General features: G+C 43.7%; 1 protein-coding gene across 2 annotated transcripts in view; it reads left to right on the top strand.

Moving 5' to 3' along the window:
- Positions 1–16,007, top strand: part of hephl1 (hephaestin like 1) — a 96,409-nt gene that overhangs the window by 68,167 nt on the left and 12,235 nt on the right. For both annotated transcript variants that reach the window (XM_033022412.1, XM_033022411.1), the window contains exons 11-14: positions 248–460; positions 2,242–2,449; positions 5,503–5,642; positions 7,700–7,840. In XM_033022412.1, coding sequence (XP_032878303.1) covers positions 248–460; positions 2,242–2,449; positions 5,503–5,642; positions 7,700–7,840 — 702 coding nt within the window. The remainder of the gene's footprint in view (positions 1–247; positions 461–2,241; positions 2,450–5,502; positions 5,643–7,699; positions 7,841–16,007) is intronic.

Below are 16,007 nucleotides of genomic sequence, written 5' to 3'. Positions count from 1 at the left end.
TCCTCTTCCTTCTGCGGTCTCCCTTTACCGGCTTTTTTTGTCCCACGGGGGGGGGTATGTTGTACCGACGACATATCTTAAAGTCGCGCGCCTGATGACGTCACGCAGGCAGCCGTTCAGATCGCGATCGCTGCAGGTAAGACCCGATTTTCTCCCGTTTTAAATTTCTTCGGCACGGAGCTAGTTGGCGCTGGACTCAAGCCTCCATAGCGCCACCGGAAGTCACTCATAACATTCTCTTTTTTAGCCATTAATGGTTACATGTACGGTAACTTGCCCGGGCTGGTGATGTGCAAGGGTGACAATGTTTCATGGCATTTGATTGGGCTGGGCACTGAAATCGACATTCATGGGATTTACTTTCAAGGCAACACCTTCCAAGTGAGGGGGACCACCCGTGACGTGTACAATGTATTTCCTCACACTTCTGCAACAGTCTTCATGCAGCCTGATGATGTTGGTAAGAGTTCACTCCTTCCCATCCTCTCCACTCCATTGAAGCAGAAGTTTAAACATGCTATCAATATTTTAAATTAATTATAGTCTTTGAAACTAAGTAATTGCCCAATTTGATGGTGAAGGGAAGAAGACATAGATGACCTCTGGATTTTCCCAGCAAAAATCTAGCAGAAATTCTTTTGTGCTGTAAACCATCCTCTGCAGATGTGATACAGATATAAAACATTGGGGCAAATTGAGCTTGTTGACTGTATAACCCATCCACACATCTCACCTGGGAAACAGGTGAGCCAGCTCTGCAACCCCGAGAGCTATATGTGGAGATGTAGCAAGGTTTCAACGATGATTGGGCTTCAGTTGTGAGGCTCATCCTGAGACAACCTAATTGCCTTCAACAAGAGTCAAGGTTAGGGGAGAGGTGGAGCCCCCTGAATACTCATCTTTTATCAATACTTGAGACATTTATAGGAGTTTTTAAACTTTATTCACATTTAAAGATTTAAAAATGATTGAAATCCCTCAAATAATTAAACGATTAATTAAAGTTAAAAATATGAGTTAAGGTGTCATTTCTTTTCACCCCTCATTGGGAAGTTGATTCTACTTTGGATTTTGATGGCATTGCAATGTACAGGTGAATTAATTTGAGTCATAGAGCTGTACAGCACAGAAACCAGACCATTGACCCAACCCATCCCTGCTAACCTTCATTAGTGCAATGCAGAGGATCCCCAGAACAAATGGATAATTCATCGGGTCAGGCAGCATCTCTGGATGAAATGGATAGGTGACTTTTCGGGTCAGGCCCCACCTGAAGAAGGGGACCTGAAACATCACTTATCCATGTTCCCCAGAGATGCTCTCTGACCCAAAATGCTGGAGTACCTCAACGGGACAGGCAACATCTCTGGATAGGAGCGGGTGATGTTTCAGTCGAGACCCTTCTCAGACGGAGAGAGAGGGAAAGCAAGGGTTACTTGAAGTTACAGAAGTCAATATTCATACCGCTGGGGTGTAAGCTGCCCAAGCAGCTCCATCCCTTCCTGGTTCTCCGACCAGTCTGATTGTCCCCGATTACATTTTATCTCTATTTGCTTTGTTGTCACCTTCTAGCTACCAATGATCTAGTCTACATTTTCCTTGAACTTGGTCCCCTTTGATGTTCTCACACCTTACACTTCCTTATCTCTGTGTCTTCCTCCGAAGAAGGGTCTTGACCCGAAATGTCAACCATTCCTTCTATCCAGAGATGCTGAGTTACTCAAGCAATTTGTGCCTGTCTTTGGTGTAACCAGCATCTGCAGTTCTTTCCTACACATGCTATCTCACCCGCTGAGTTACTCCAGCACTTTGTGTTTTACTCAAGATTCCAGCATCTGCAGTGCCGTGTGTCTCCAGAAGGTATGGGCTTCTCTCTCAGGTAATCCAGTAGAAACCAACGACTGAGCCATGTGATGGGTGTGCTGTCGTAAGTTGCCTAACTCTTCCTAGACTTGTTGTGCGTAAGCTTGGGATGTACGTATCTGAGAGTGGCTGAATGCCAGTGGTTTCTCTTGGGTTGGAACCACAGCAGAGTTTCTGTGAGAAGGATCGGCAACTACATCTATTTTGAATGCATGATGGAGAGTAGGGAAATGGGCCAGAATCAGACCTTCAATTTTCTATAACGTCTATATTCTATATCCTGTAGTTTCTAGCTTTTGAAGCATAATGAGATCACACTTTTCGAAACTACTTACTGTTAAACCTTTTCAATCTCTTGATCAATTATTTCAAATGTAGGCACCTTTAAGGTAATCTGCCGAACGGCTGATCATTACATGGGTGGAATGAAACACTTGTATCACGTTACAAACTGCAATAAAAGTGTCCCAGCCCAAACAGCTGGGGTGATCCGAACATATTACATTGCAGCTGTGGAGTTGGAATGGGACTATTCCCCTGACAGGAGCTGGGAGCTGGAATTATTCAACACGACTGCAGAAGAAAGGTGAATTCTTTCATTTTGTTCTTTCATAAAAGTCAGAAAACTCAAATGTTTGCTTTGAAATCTGACCCTCTTCTAGCACAACTGAATGTTACTTTTCATCATTGTTTTACTTGTACCAGAGTAGGTTTTGTAAAATTACTATCTATTCTCAGTCTATGCTCCAGTTGGTAAATCCATAAAGCAAATCCTCTCGGACTTGCTTAAACAATATTTTGTGTATGTTTTCAGATTACATATGTATGTTTTCTTGGTCAGGGCACCACAGCGAAGTGTGGCAAATGAAACCCAGGTCTTCATAAACAGAGACATGGAGTATAAAAGCCATGCTAAACCTATATTAGTAATATTTGTCCAGAGGGAGATTTGTGTTCAGTTCCAGGCCCCAGACTTAACGAAGCACTGATAACTTTGGAAAGATTCGGAATAGAGTTGCCGGAATGGTTCTGCAGGCAAGGGATTATTTTATGCATGGTCCGAAGAGGCAAGGATTGCTCTCCTTGGAACAGAATAGGCTTAGAAGATTTGAGGAACAAATTTAAAATATCATCAGTTATAGAGATAAATAATGTGTAATTTACACAGAACTTTATCACTGACTGATAATGCTGAATGCATATAATACAGATGGTGCCTTGTACTCCGTTTTACTGAAGTTTTTTCCGTGGCAGTCTGAGATGGGCAGAGAAAGCAGATCAGAAGATGAATCGGAATGCAATTCTCACTTAAAGTCCCAGAGTTACCTTGAAACTACATTATCTAACCAACTGAACGGGATGCTCAACAGCAAGAGAAACCCCTCACTAATGCTCTTCAAAGAGATCATTCAGGACTGAGGTTTATCGCCAGGTTATTTCTTCTGAACGCTGGTCAACCTTTAGACACTTTTAAATCTTTTAGACATTTTTTAATCTTTGTCATACATCATTACTCTGGTCTGTTCCCCTGTTCAATTAAGACCTTAATTACCATAGTGATGGTACCAAGAGCAGACTTTTTATCTCCAGTTACCAGATTTCTCCAGAGACTTTCTGCTATCTCTTGTCTCGTGCGTTAGGAGCTATCGGTATTGCCTACGTTACTTGAAGCTACAAGTCTCTATCTCTGCCTACTTTGAAGAAGTTCTCCTCTCTGTAAACAAGTAGAGACAACCCCCCCAAAAAACATGACCCTTGTGGTTTGAGCAACTGAACTAACAAGCGCAGAAACGAGCAGCTCACAGGGATGACCCATGTAGGGGACCCATATAGGAAGTGCCCTTAGACAAAAATGGTTGTGCCCTTTTCTGAAGATTCTGTCTAAACTCGGGGTGAAGATACTTTGGAGACAAACTTAGAGATTGCTATAAAGCTATTTTCCACATCGTCACCGAGATAGCTCACAGATATGACCCATGTAGTGGGACCCATATAGGAAATGCCCTTAGACAAATGCCCTTTGGGCAGCACGATGGCGCAGCGGTAGATTTGCTGCCTGACAGCGCCAGAGACTGGGTTCGATCCTGACTATGGGTGCTGTTTGTACGGAGTTTAAACGTTCTCCTCGTGAATTGGGTGGGTTTTCTCCGGATGCTCCAATTTCCCCTCACACTCCAAAGACGTATCGATTTGTAGGTTAATTGGCTTCGGTAAATTTTTAACTTGTCTCTAGTAGGTGTGGGATAGTGTTAGCATGTAGAGATCGTTGGTCGGTATGGACTTGATAGGCCAATGGGCCTATTTCCACGCTGTGTATCTCAGCTAAACGAACGAAACCAAAAGTAGTTGTGTTCCCTTTTAGAGGATTTTGTCTTAACTCGACCATGGATACCTTGGAGACGAGCTTAGAGATTGCTATAAAGCTATTCCCCCATCATCACAGATATAGCTCTATTTTCTCTCAGTACACAAAGACTGCTATGTTCTAGTTTAAATGGGTCATCTCTGCTGCTTGTTTATCAGCTTGTTGGTTCAGTTCCTCAAATCACATCTGTTGTTTTTTTAGGGGTTGAAATTTACTAAGTAAATTTGTGTTTTATTTGCACTTAATGGAGACAACCTAGAGTAAGCAAGAGGCTCTGCATGGTTTTCGCATTTCCTTATCTCCCCACCCATCACCCGGTGGGATCCTCAGCTAAACTCTGCAGCCTATATCAGTAGAAACTGACTTCTCTTCCTCAGTATTCATATAAACGACCATTATTGTGATTTTCATTATGAATTAACCATATTCCAATTATTACGCTCAAAGGCCTTATGATTAGGGCTATAGACAAGTAATGTGTCACAGAAACATTACTTCAATAAACAGTAATTCCAATAAACTGATCGTATTCCCTTTTCTTGTATCTTTACACTGTAAGTGTATCTATTGTAATCGTGTATTGTCTTTCTGCTAACTGGTTGGCACCTAACAAAAGTTTTTCACTGTACCTCGGTACACGTGACAATAAACTGAACTGAGTAATTGGAGACATAAAATACAATTTGTATCATTGATTCAAGATCTGTGGATCAGAGATCCACATCTGTAGAGAGAGAGAGAAAGAGAGAGAGAAAGGAAGATGTGATTTACTTGAAATTGTAGAATTCGCTGTTAAGTTCTGAGGGTTGCAATGTGCAATGTCCCCAGATGGAACTTTTGCTGCTATTCCTCAGGTGCTTTGAAGGAGCAATGTTGGAGGTTGAGGGCAGTGAGGCCAGAGTGAGAATGGGACAGAAAATTAAAGGGACGGGTGACTGGATGCTTCACCATCCATATGGACTGAATGGCAGTGTCTGCAAGGTGATTGCCCAGTCTAGGTTTGGTTTCTCCAGTGTAAAGGGGAGCACATTCATGAGTATCATGATTAAAATGATGCTCTTGCAGTTTTTTTGTGTGGAAATATTCTAACTAGGCAGGCTGTCCCAAGTTCCAATTTTAAAGAAAGAAAATGTATTAAATGCAATTCCAAAAAAAGTTTTTATATGGAACTTAATGTCCATTTTTAGCTTTCATGAAATAATATTGCTTTGCAACTGAAATTTTGAAAATTACTAAAAAGAGATTTGATAATTATTAATTTATGTTTCTTTCAGTCCTGGCAATGTCTTTGTTGGTGCAGGGGATGGCAAAATTGGGTCAAAGTACAGAAAGGCTGTTTACCAGGAATATACAGATGGAACATTTACCACACAGAAACCAAGATTGGCAGAAGAGCAACATTTGGAAATATTAGGTATTGAATACCACCTATTTAATTTGTGCCCAGATGTGATGTTGTGCAGTCGTTTCAATGACGATCAGGTTTCCGATAATCACTCATTTGGAGATAGACACAAAATGCTGCCGTAATTCAGCGGGACAGGCTGCACCTCTGGAGAGAAGGAATGGGTGATGTTTCGGGTCGAGATCGTCTGAAGAAGGGTCTCTGCCCGAAACGCTACCCATTCCTTCTCTCCAGAAATGCTGCCTGTCCCGCTGAGTTACGCCAGCATTTTGTGTTTATCTTCAGTTTAAACCAACATCTGCAGTACCTTCGGACGCATCACAAATCTAGATATTGCAGAGAAATTCTCATCTCAACTTTAAAATGAAAATATCTCACTATTCACTACTTTATAATTGGAGGATTTTCAAATAGAGTTAAAGTAACATTGAATAGTCTTTTTCAGGTTCTTTCTGATAATCATTAATCTGAATACAACACTAACATCTTGGATTTTAAAAGATTGTTTATATTTGGAGGTTAAATTCTCCCTACTTTGTGGTTGGGGGATCTTTTAAGTAAAATAGAATGCTGTTACACCTAAAACCTTTGTAACGAATGATCCTAATAATAATATATCTTTTATTGTCATTGCACGTCAGTGCAACGAGAATTGTCCGATGATTTCCCTCTTTCCCCAGAGGAGGTTTGATGCCATAAATGTGGCTGACATTCGGTTTTGCATTTTCTTCCTTGCCCCCTTCACTGCTGAAGTGGCGTTGTGGTTCCAGTCAGGGATCTAAAAGGGCACATCATGCCTCCCCATTGACAATAAACTTGCTCATCGTGTGCCTGTGTCAGTGAATCAGAAAGTGGGTGATAGCCACTGGCATTATCAACCATACCCACAAGTTCACAAGTTATAGTAGAATTAGGCCATTTGGCCCATCGAGTCGACTCTGCCATTCAATCATGGCTGACCTCTGCCTCCCAATCCCGTTTCCCTGCCTTCTCCCCATAAACCTTGGCGCCTGTTCTAATCATGAATGTGTCTACCTCTGCCTTAAAAATATCCACTGACTTGGCCTCCACAGCCCTCTGTGGCAATGAATGCCACAGATTAACTACCCTTTCTCTAAGTACGCCCTTTAATTCTCAGGGCAATGATCTCTAGTCCGAGACTCTCCCACCAGTCGAAACATCCTTTCCACATTCACTCTATCTACGCCTTTCATTATTCTGTAAATTTCAATAAGGTTCCCCCTCAACCTTCTAAACTCCAGCGAGCAGAGGCCCGGTGCTGTCAAACGCTCATCATATACTAACCCACTCATTCCTGGTAATGATCAATGGAAGAAAGTTGCCTATTCTGACCATTAGGGTAGCGATGAGGCCCTCAACACCAAGTCATACCTTTCTCTGTATCTGTACCTTTTAACCACTACTTCTGTAGAGCATGTTATCCTTTACTACCAGGTTTTCCGCCAATTTAATGAGCCTCCCATACAGTATAAAAATGTTCTCGCTGAGATATCGGGATTACTTTAACTCCATTTTCTACAATGAGTGGCTTTGCACCCTCAGATTTTGTGACCTCCGTCTTAATTCTGATTTGCACTTTATCTTTATTAATCAGCAGCAATCACCTCTCCCTTCAAATAAGCAAAACAGTAGCTTGTATACTAACCAATGTTGAGACAGTGATCTTAAACAATAATATACTTGCTGCATCCACATCCATGGATAGGTATTTTTCACTGACTCTGTTTAGGATAATTTGGATCAAGGTGCCCTTATGGTGGAGCATTAAAGTCAAGGCCAAAGGAAGCTTTGATTGCTGTGACCACCAAGTGAAAGTCCAATGCAGGAATATAGAAGAGTACATCAGATAGATCAGCCATGATAGAATGGTGGAGTAGACAATGGGCCAAATGGCCTAATTCTACGACTATCTCTTATGATCTTAAAAGAAAGCTTCCTTCAGCAATCGGTGCGCCGTTTTAGTTAAGTGAAGCTCTCTCATGGAAGTTGTTCTTGCTATGTGATAATGTAAAACAAATCTTTATTGTGTAATCTGATGCATTTAGGTCCTATCATCCGGGCAGAGGTTGGTGATGTTATCCTGGTAATATTTAAGAACTTAGCATCCAGGCCTTACTGTATTCACCCACATGGTGCTGAAGAAGTGAACGGTGGTAAATATCTCAAAGTACCAGTGACTATGCCGGGTGAGTGATAGTGCATACTTCTCCATATTCATTTATTATAATTTAACTTTTTTTCTTCAAATTTGCTTATTTGGAATTAACCGTTCACACATTATATTCAAATCTAGAGTTACAACTATCTTTTTTCTCTTTTTTTGAAATATGATTTCCAAACTCCCAATTGGTAATTTTATGGGTCAAAGAATCTGTCAACTTGTAACGTGCATTTTCCAGAGAACAGTTGAAATGTAGAATAACAGCTACATTCTCATTGTTATTATCAGTGTTCCCTCTCAGGGCGTGATATTTCTCTGCACTGCTCTTCCTAACAAATTAAAGTAAAAATTATATTGTTGGAATTGGGGCATGGAAAACACGATATTATTCTTCCTTGTGTCATCCATCATTATTAGAGGATATTTGTTTGATGTTTTTTCTGCTTAATTCTGCTTGAATTGTCAGGTAAATATTGATATTAATATGTTAATTTCAACAATTCTGAATTAATTTGCATTTACAGTAATCTGTCATTGTGTATGATTTCAAGTTAGCGAAGCTAAAATGTTCAAATTTATCATCACATTGTGCAGATAGCTTGATAATCAATTGACCCAAGTAGTCTGCTTGTTCTGTTTTGGGACTAAACAAGAAGTGACATAGGCTAATGATCTGGAGAAATTAATTTGGATACTTATTGCTGCTGGAAATTAAAATAAAAATAATTAAATATGGAATAAAAACCTCATTACCACTAATCCTGGCCAAGCAACCATTGGATTGTTATAAGAACCCATAAGGTTCACTAATGTTTGTTCTGGAATAATATTTACTATACTGAATAGAATAGAATAGTTTCTTTATTGTCATTGTAACATGAACCATGTACAACGAAATTGTAAAATGTCAGCCAGTCAGTGCACCATTCAAACATTTCTAAAAGCTAACGATACATACAAGGTAAAATATTTAAAAAAAGATAAACAACTAAAATAAATATCATGAAAATAGCACGCATAAACACCCAGCCCTACATCCTTCTGTCGATTTCACAGTCTCTTAGTATGTATCGCCCCTGCGTTCCTTGGCGGCTACATTTAGTGCCTTTATAGCAGTGGGGTAAAAACTGTTTTTAAGTCTGTTTGTCCTTGTCCTTGTAGATCTGTACCGTCTGCCTGACGGTAACAGTTCAAACAGGGAGTGTCCGGGGTGGGAAATGTCCTTTATAATACTCTGGGATTTTTTGATGCAGCGGGAACTGTGTAAGTCCTCCAAGGTAAGGAGAGGGCAGCCGACAATCCTCTGGGCGTTGTCAATGGCCCTCTGGAGCGCTTTCCTCTGAGCCGCTGTGCAGCTGGTGTACCATACGCATACACAGTATGTTAGGATGCTCTCAATGGAGCACCGATAAAAGGACAGCAGCAGTCTCTGAGTGATGTTATTCTTCCTGAGCACCCTCAGGAAGTGCAGTCTCTGCTGGACCTTTTTCAGCAGCGCAGAGGTGTTCACGCTCCACGTCAGGTCCTCCTCAATATGGATTCCCAGGAAGCGGAAATCCGCCACCCTCTCCACACAGTCCCCTCTGATAATTAATGGTACCATGTCCGTTTTATTCTTTCTGAAGTCTATTATTATTTCCTTTGTCTTTAAGGTGTTGAGGAGCAGGTTATTTTCTCCACACCACACTGTCAGCTGCTCCGCCTCATCCCGGTAGGCGTACTCGTCCCCCCCGGAGATGAGTCCCACCACCGTAGTGTCATCCGCAAATTTGACAATGGTGTTGCTGTGGTGGGCGGGGGTGCAGTCATGTGTGTAGATGGTGTAGAGCAGGGGGCTCAGCACGCAGCCCTGTGGAGAGCCGGTACTGAGGCTGAGGGCCGTGGATGTGTGATGGCCCATTCTGACTCTCTGGCTGCGAGCTGACAGGAAGCTATTTATCCACATGCAGGTGGAGTGTGGAAGTCCCAAGTCCCCCAGTTTGTCCACCAGTTTGTGGGGAAGGATGGTATTAAAGGCAGAGCTGTAGTCCACAAAGAGCATCCGCACGTAGCTCCCCGGCTGCTCCAGGTGGGACAGTGCAGCATGGAGGGCTGTGGCTACAGCGTCCTCTGTGGATCTATTCGCTCTGTACGCAAACTGGTGGGGGTCAAAGCTTCGGGGCAGGAGTGATGTGATATGACCCCGGACCAGTTTTTCAAAACACTTCATCACCACTGGTGTGAGTGCGACTGGCCGGTAGCCGTTGAGGCTGGAAATGTGGGTTTTTTTGGGCAAGGGGACTATGGTTGCGGACTTCAGACAGGGTGGAACAGTGGACTGGGCCAGAGACTGGTTGAAAATCCTCGTACAGACTCCAGCCAGCTGGTCAGCGCAGTCCTTCAGCACGCGTCCAGAGACGCCGTCGGGTCCAGTAGCCTTCCTCGGATTGATGGCCCGCAGCGTGCGCCTCACCTCATGCTCCTCTATCTTGAGGGTTAAGCTGCTGTGGACCATGTGGTGTGATGTGGCTGTCTCGGGTGGCTCCACTTCAAAGCGAGCAAAGAAGAGGTTCAGCTCCTCTGCCAACGAGGCGTCACCTTCAGCAGCTCCAAGGTTGGTCTTGTAGTTGGTGAGATACTGGATCCCCTGCCACACCTGCCTGCTGTTGTTACTGTCCAGGTGGTCCTCTATCTTCCTCCTGTAGTCTGATTTGGCCTCTCTGATGCCTCTCTTCAGGTTAGCTCGGGCCGTGCTGTATAAAGCCCTATCGCCAGACCTAAAAGCGGTGTTCCTCTCTTTTAACAGCCGCTGGACCTCCCGGGTCATCCAGGGCTTCTGGTTGGGGTAGACCCGGATGCGTTTGTCCACTGTGACAGTGTCCATGCAGTTTTTAATGTAACACAGTACACTGTCTGTGAACACCTCCAGGTCCCGGTGTTCAAACACATCCCAGTTGGTCCTGTCGAAGCAGTCCTGCAGCTGCTGAGATGCACCATCAGGCCAGGTTGTGATGGTCTTTGTGATGGTAGGAGCGGTTTTCCTGAGGGGGGCATATGCAGGAATTAAAAACAGGGACATATGGTCCGACTGACCCAGGTGTGGTAGTGGTCTAGCCCTGTAGCCCAGCTTGATGTTGGAGTAGACCTTGTCCAGTGTGTTAGCTCCTCTTGTAGCACATTTAACATGCTGGTAGAATTTGGGGAGCATTTTCTTCAAGTCCGTCCTTGCTTAGCTAGGCCTGTACATGACACCAGACCCACAGTAATGTATGGGCTGTTTCTTGCCTATTAGAAACTGCCCAGAAAGCAGCTCGGCTGTCAAACGGGCAACTGAAAGGCAATGTGATGTGTAGTAAATATGGGCCTTATCAGTAATGGCCATGTCACTTGCACAAAAGGGAAGCAATATATGGGACCATTCCTTTTGTATTCTGTATTTCTGTCAACTAAGATTATATACTGTAAAGTTTATTTTGACTGGTGGCAGACCAATTTCCATCTGGGATAAATAAAGTGGTATTGTATTGTATCCTGAGCACACTTACTCAAGAGTACATAGCTTTTTGCTTCATGATTCTCTTGCGGGTACCTATGGAAGGGTATAACGACTGAAAAAAATTTATTTAAGCACTATGTATTCAATGCTGAGTGTCATTTAAGATTATAAACCATTTTAAAAGTTGATTGGCAAAGTTATAACAATCTTATTATATTACTAAAAGTCTGTTCTTGACCGGTTTTGGCCATCTGTGCTGCGATTTCTGAGAGAACGCCGCCACCTACGGCCGTCATTTTTGGCCACCTTGTTCAGAGCCCCCCTCCGCCGCATGTGTGCCGAGGATTTTTCCCGTCGATTAAAAATGACAGAGATATTAATGTTCTTACAAAATTCCCCATTATCTCTGCTGCCCCCGCTGGCGGCAGGGGGGAGGGACTATAAAACCAGGAAGTGGTGTGCCACACAGTCTCTTCAAGATGGAGGAAGGCAGAGGGTCATGTTTCTCTGAGCTGTGAATAAAATTGAACACATGTCTACTCAAATGTAACTGCCCTTAGTGGTTCTAAAATGCTTGCAGAATGTGTCTCTTGGTTCTAAAGCTTGCAAAAAAATGTCTATTGGTTCTAAAGCTTGCAAAAAAATGTCTATTGGTTCTAAAGCTTGCAAAACATGTCTCTTGGTTCTAAAGCTTGCAAAAAATGTCTATTGGTTCTAAAGCTTGCAAAAAAATGTCTATTGGTTCTAAAGCTTGCAAAAAATGTCTCTTGGTTCTAAAGCTTGCAAACAAATGTCTATTGGTTCTAAAGCTTGCAAAAAATGTCTATTGGTTCTAAAGCTTGCAAAAAATGTCTATTGGTTCTAAAGCTTGCAAAAAAATGTCTATTGGTTCTAAAGCTTGCAAAAAAAATGTCTATTGGTTCTAAAGCTTGCAAAAAAATGTCTATTGGTTTTAAAGCTTGCAAAAAAATGTTTATTGGTTCTAAAATGGTTCATATTAGCGCTCCAGAAAGCCCTCCCCCTCCCCCTCTCCCTCCCCCTCCCCTGGTTGGCTTGGCTTGGGTGTGTCTTGAAATTGAAAGGCACTACTTACTGCAAATGGTGGCATGAAGTTGAAAGGCACTACTTACTGCAAATGGTGGCTTGGGAGCTTTGGCTTGAAATTGAAAGGCATTATTACTGCAAATGGTGGCTTGGTTGCTTTGACTTGAAGTTGAAAGGCACTACTTACTGCAAATGGTGGCTTGGTTGCTTTGGCTTGAAGTTGAAAGGCACTACTTCATGCAAATGGTGGCTTGGGTGTGGCTTGAAGTTGAAAGACACCACTTACTGCAAATGGTGGCATGAAGTTGAAAGGCACTACTTACTGCAAATGGTGGCTTGGGAGCTTTGACTTGAAGTTGGAAGGCACTACTTCCTGCAAATGATGGCTTGGGTGGGCTTGAAGTTGAAAGACACTACTTACTGCAAATGGGGGGCGTGGGTGCGTTGGCTTGAAGTTGAAAGGCATTACTTACTGCAAATGGTGGCATGAAGTTGAAAGGCACTACTTACTGCAAATGGTGGCTTGGGTGCTTTGGCTTGAAGTTGAAAGCACTACTTACTGCAAATGGTGGCTTGGTTGCTTTGGCTTGAAGTTGAAAGACACCACTTACTGCAAATGATGGCTTGGGAGCTTTAAAGTTGAAAGGCACTACTTACTGCTAATTATGGCTTGGGTGTGGCTTGAAGTTGAAAGACACCACTTACTGCAAATGATGGCTTGGGTGTGGCTTGAAGTTGAAAGACACCACTTACTGCAAATGGTGGCATGAAGTTGAAAGGCACTACTTACTGCAAATGGTGGCTTGGGAGCTTTGACGAAGTTGAAAGGCACTACTTACTGCAAATGGAGGCTTGGGATCTTTGGCTTGAAGTTGAAAGGCACTACTTACTGCAAATGGTGGCATGGGAGCTTTGGCTTGAAGTAGAAAAGGCACTACTTACTGCAAAAGGTGGCTTGGGTGCTTTGGCTTGAAGTTGAAAGGCACTATTTACTGCTAATGGTAGCATGAAGTTGAAAGGCACTATTACTGCAAATGGTGACGGTTGCTTTGGCTTGAAGTTGAAAGGCACTATTTACTGCAAATGGTGGCTTGGGAGCTTTGAAGTTGAAAGGCACCTCTGCTAATGGTGGCTTGGGTGTGGCTTGGGTGTGGTTTGAAGTTGAAAGGCACTACTTACTGCAAATGGTGGCTTGGATGCAATGGCTTGAAGTTAAAAGGCATTACTTACTGCAAATGGTGGCTTGGGTGCATTGGCTTGAAGTTGAAAGGCACCACTTACTGCAAATGGTGGCATGAAGTTGAAATGCACTACTTACTGCAAATGGTGGCTTGGGTGCTTTGGCTTGAAGTTAAAAGGCACTACTGTAAATGCACTTACTTCCTGTTTGCACTGTATATTGATTTTAGATAAAACGCTACCACTTACGGCTGTGATTTTTGGCCATCTTACACAATCCCCCCCCCCCTCCGCTGCGCAGGTGCAGAGAATTCTTCCCATCAATGAAAAATAAAAGTGTTATTAGTTTTTTTTTAAATGTTGAGAATCTCTCGCCTGTCAATCACTCCATGAAAGCCACACCTTTTCCGGTGGGGGGGGGGGAGGGGTTATAAAACCCGGAAATGTGGGTGTGGCTCAGTCTCTGCAACATGGAGGATGGAGAGGTCACGACTCGCTTTCTTTAGTGGCTTTGCACCCTACTTCAAATGGTATGAAACTGCACTTGAATTTGGTGGCCTTATACCCTGCTTGAAATAGAATTTCAAGGATTAGCCGTGAGTCAACTACCAGCCCACCAGCCGTGAGTGAGTGAGTTGCCAGCACAACAGGCTTGATTGACTGAGACGCCAGCCCAAGAATCCATTTGGCGCACAATTTGCATACTAGCCCTCTGGAAACCAGTCCCTTCAGCCCACAACACCCATACTAGCGCTCCAGAAAGCCCCCCCCCCCCCAAACTGGCCACCAATATTAGAATTGGTGGAGAGGTGGAATATTGCGTTGGATGACCAGCCCTCCTGTGTGATGCTGGGACCCAACGGGTCCCACTTAGTCTAGTATGTATTAGAGATTTATGAGGTGATTTAGGGAAGTGATGCTTTCAAAATATAATTGCTGTTTAAATTTTATCCATTAGCAAAATGAGATCTTTTAGAAATAGGAAAAGATCATCAAGGCAAAGGTAACTTTGTACGATAAACAGTACCATAAATATCTATCTTAACTTCCCCTAAATGGATTGAATTGTCTTTTGTATTATTGTTTAATTGATGTTACTTGCTGCTTTGTGCTACAGGTCTATTACATTTTGGTGAAGTTTTCAGTTTTTTTGTTCATGTTAACATGAATTTTACTTGTAAATCATAGCACAGTAAACCCTTGTCATAACAGACCATTAGGGGAATGGTGTCCGTTATTACCGATTGTCCACGATAACTGAGTAAGGTAATATCACTGTATGTAGTTGTAACAAACAACTGCAGATGATAGTTGATACATAAAAGGACACAAAGTGCTGGAGTAACTCAGTGGGTCAGGCAGCATTGTGGAGAACATGGATAGGTGATGTCGGGAACCTACTTCAGAACAATTCAGTCTGCTGAGTTACTACAGCACTTTGTGTTGTTTCACCTTAATACTAGGCTCTGACGCCACTGGTCTGCACCAGTGAGCCCTTCTTCACCAGCTATGCATGGTCCGGTTGATGTGGCTGTTGCGGCTCGAGTTGTAGCCCGTGACCGCCAGCTCTTTCTTCAGGTCGCTGCCAATGACAAGGCACGCTCAGTCACAGTGGGGCTTCCTCCCCTCTCACCAGCTACCGCTTCCTCCTGTCTGCTGTTGCTTCGCCACTCCACTGCCACTTCCATCTCCTTCTCCCGCGCATCGCCCACATCTTCCAAGGTGGAACATGTCGCCGACTCTGGGGGAGAAGAAGGTGCCGGTAGAATGGGGGGAATGAGAGGCTGAATGGACAGAGCGACAGGAGGAGGAGAAGTCGTCACATTTATTTATATAGCACATTTAAAAAACAACCCTCGTTGGCCAAAGTGCTTTACATTTGTTAAACAGACTACATACATATATACATGTAGCCCTCACTCAGAGGACGTCAGGAAAGGCTTGGGAGTATAGATAAGTCTTTAGTCTTGACTTAAAAGAGTCGATGGAGGGGGCAGTTCTGATGGGAAAGGAGATGCTGTTCCACAGCCTAGAAGCTGCAACCGCAAAGGCACGGTCGCCCCTGAGCGTATGCCTAGACCATGGGATATTCAGGAACCCCAAGTCGGCCGATGTGAGGGGCCTGGAGGTGGAGTGGTGGGTGAGAAGACTTTTTATGCAGGTGGGGGCAAGCCCATTGAGGGCTTTGTAGACATGGAGGCAGCGGTGGAGCCTGGAGCCGACAAAGTGATGGCCAACTGGAAGAAGTGGCAGCTGGTGAGAGGGGAGGGAGCCCCACAGTGACCAAGTGCATCCGATCGGTGGCGGCGGCCTGAATAAAGTGCTTTCCCTTGAGTCTACAACACGAGCCGCAACAACAGCTGTGTAATCCGGACCATACAGTGGGTGAGGAAGGACTCGCTGGTGCATCTTGCGAGCCTGAAGTGGCGGCGGAAGCCGGGGCTTTGAGCGACCAGGGAGGCGGTACCAGCCAAGTGCAGTGCCAGCAGGTCCA

The sequence above is a fragment of the Amblyraja radiata genome, chromosome 6 (genome assembly GCF_010909765.2).
Source record: "Amblyraja radiata isolate CabotCenter1 chromosome 6, sAmbRad1.1.pri, whole genome shotgun sequence".
Taxonomy (NCBI): Eukaryota; Metazoa; Chordata; class Chondrichthyes; order Rajiformes; family Rajidae; genus Amblyraja; species Amblyraja radiata.
This window is presented reverse-complemented; position numbering and strand designations above follow the sequence as displayed.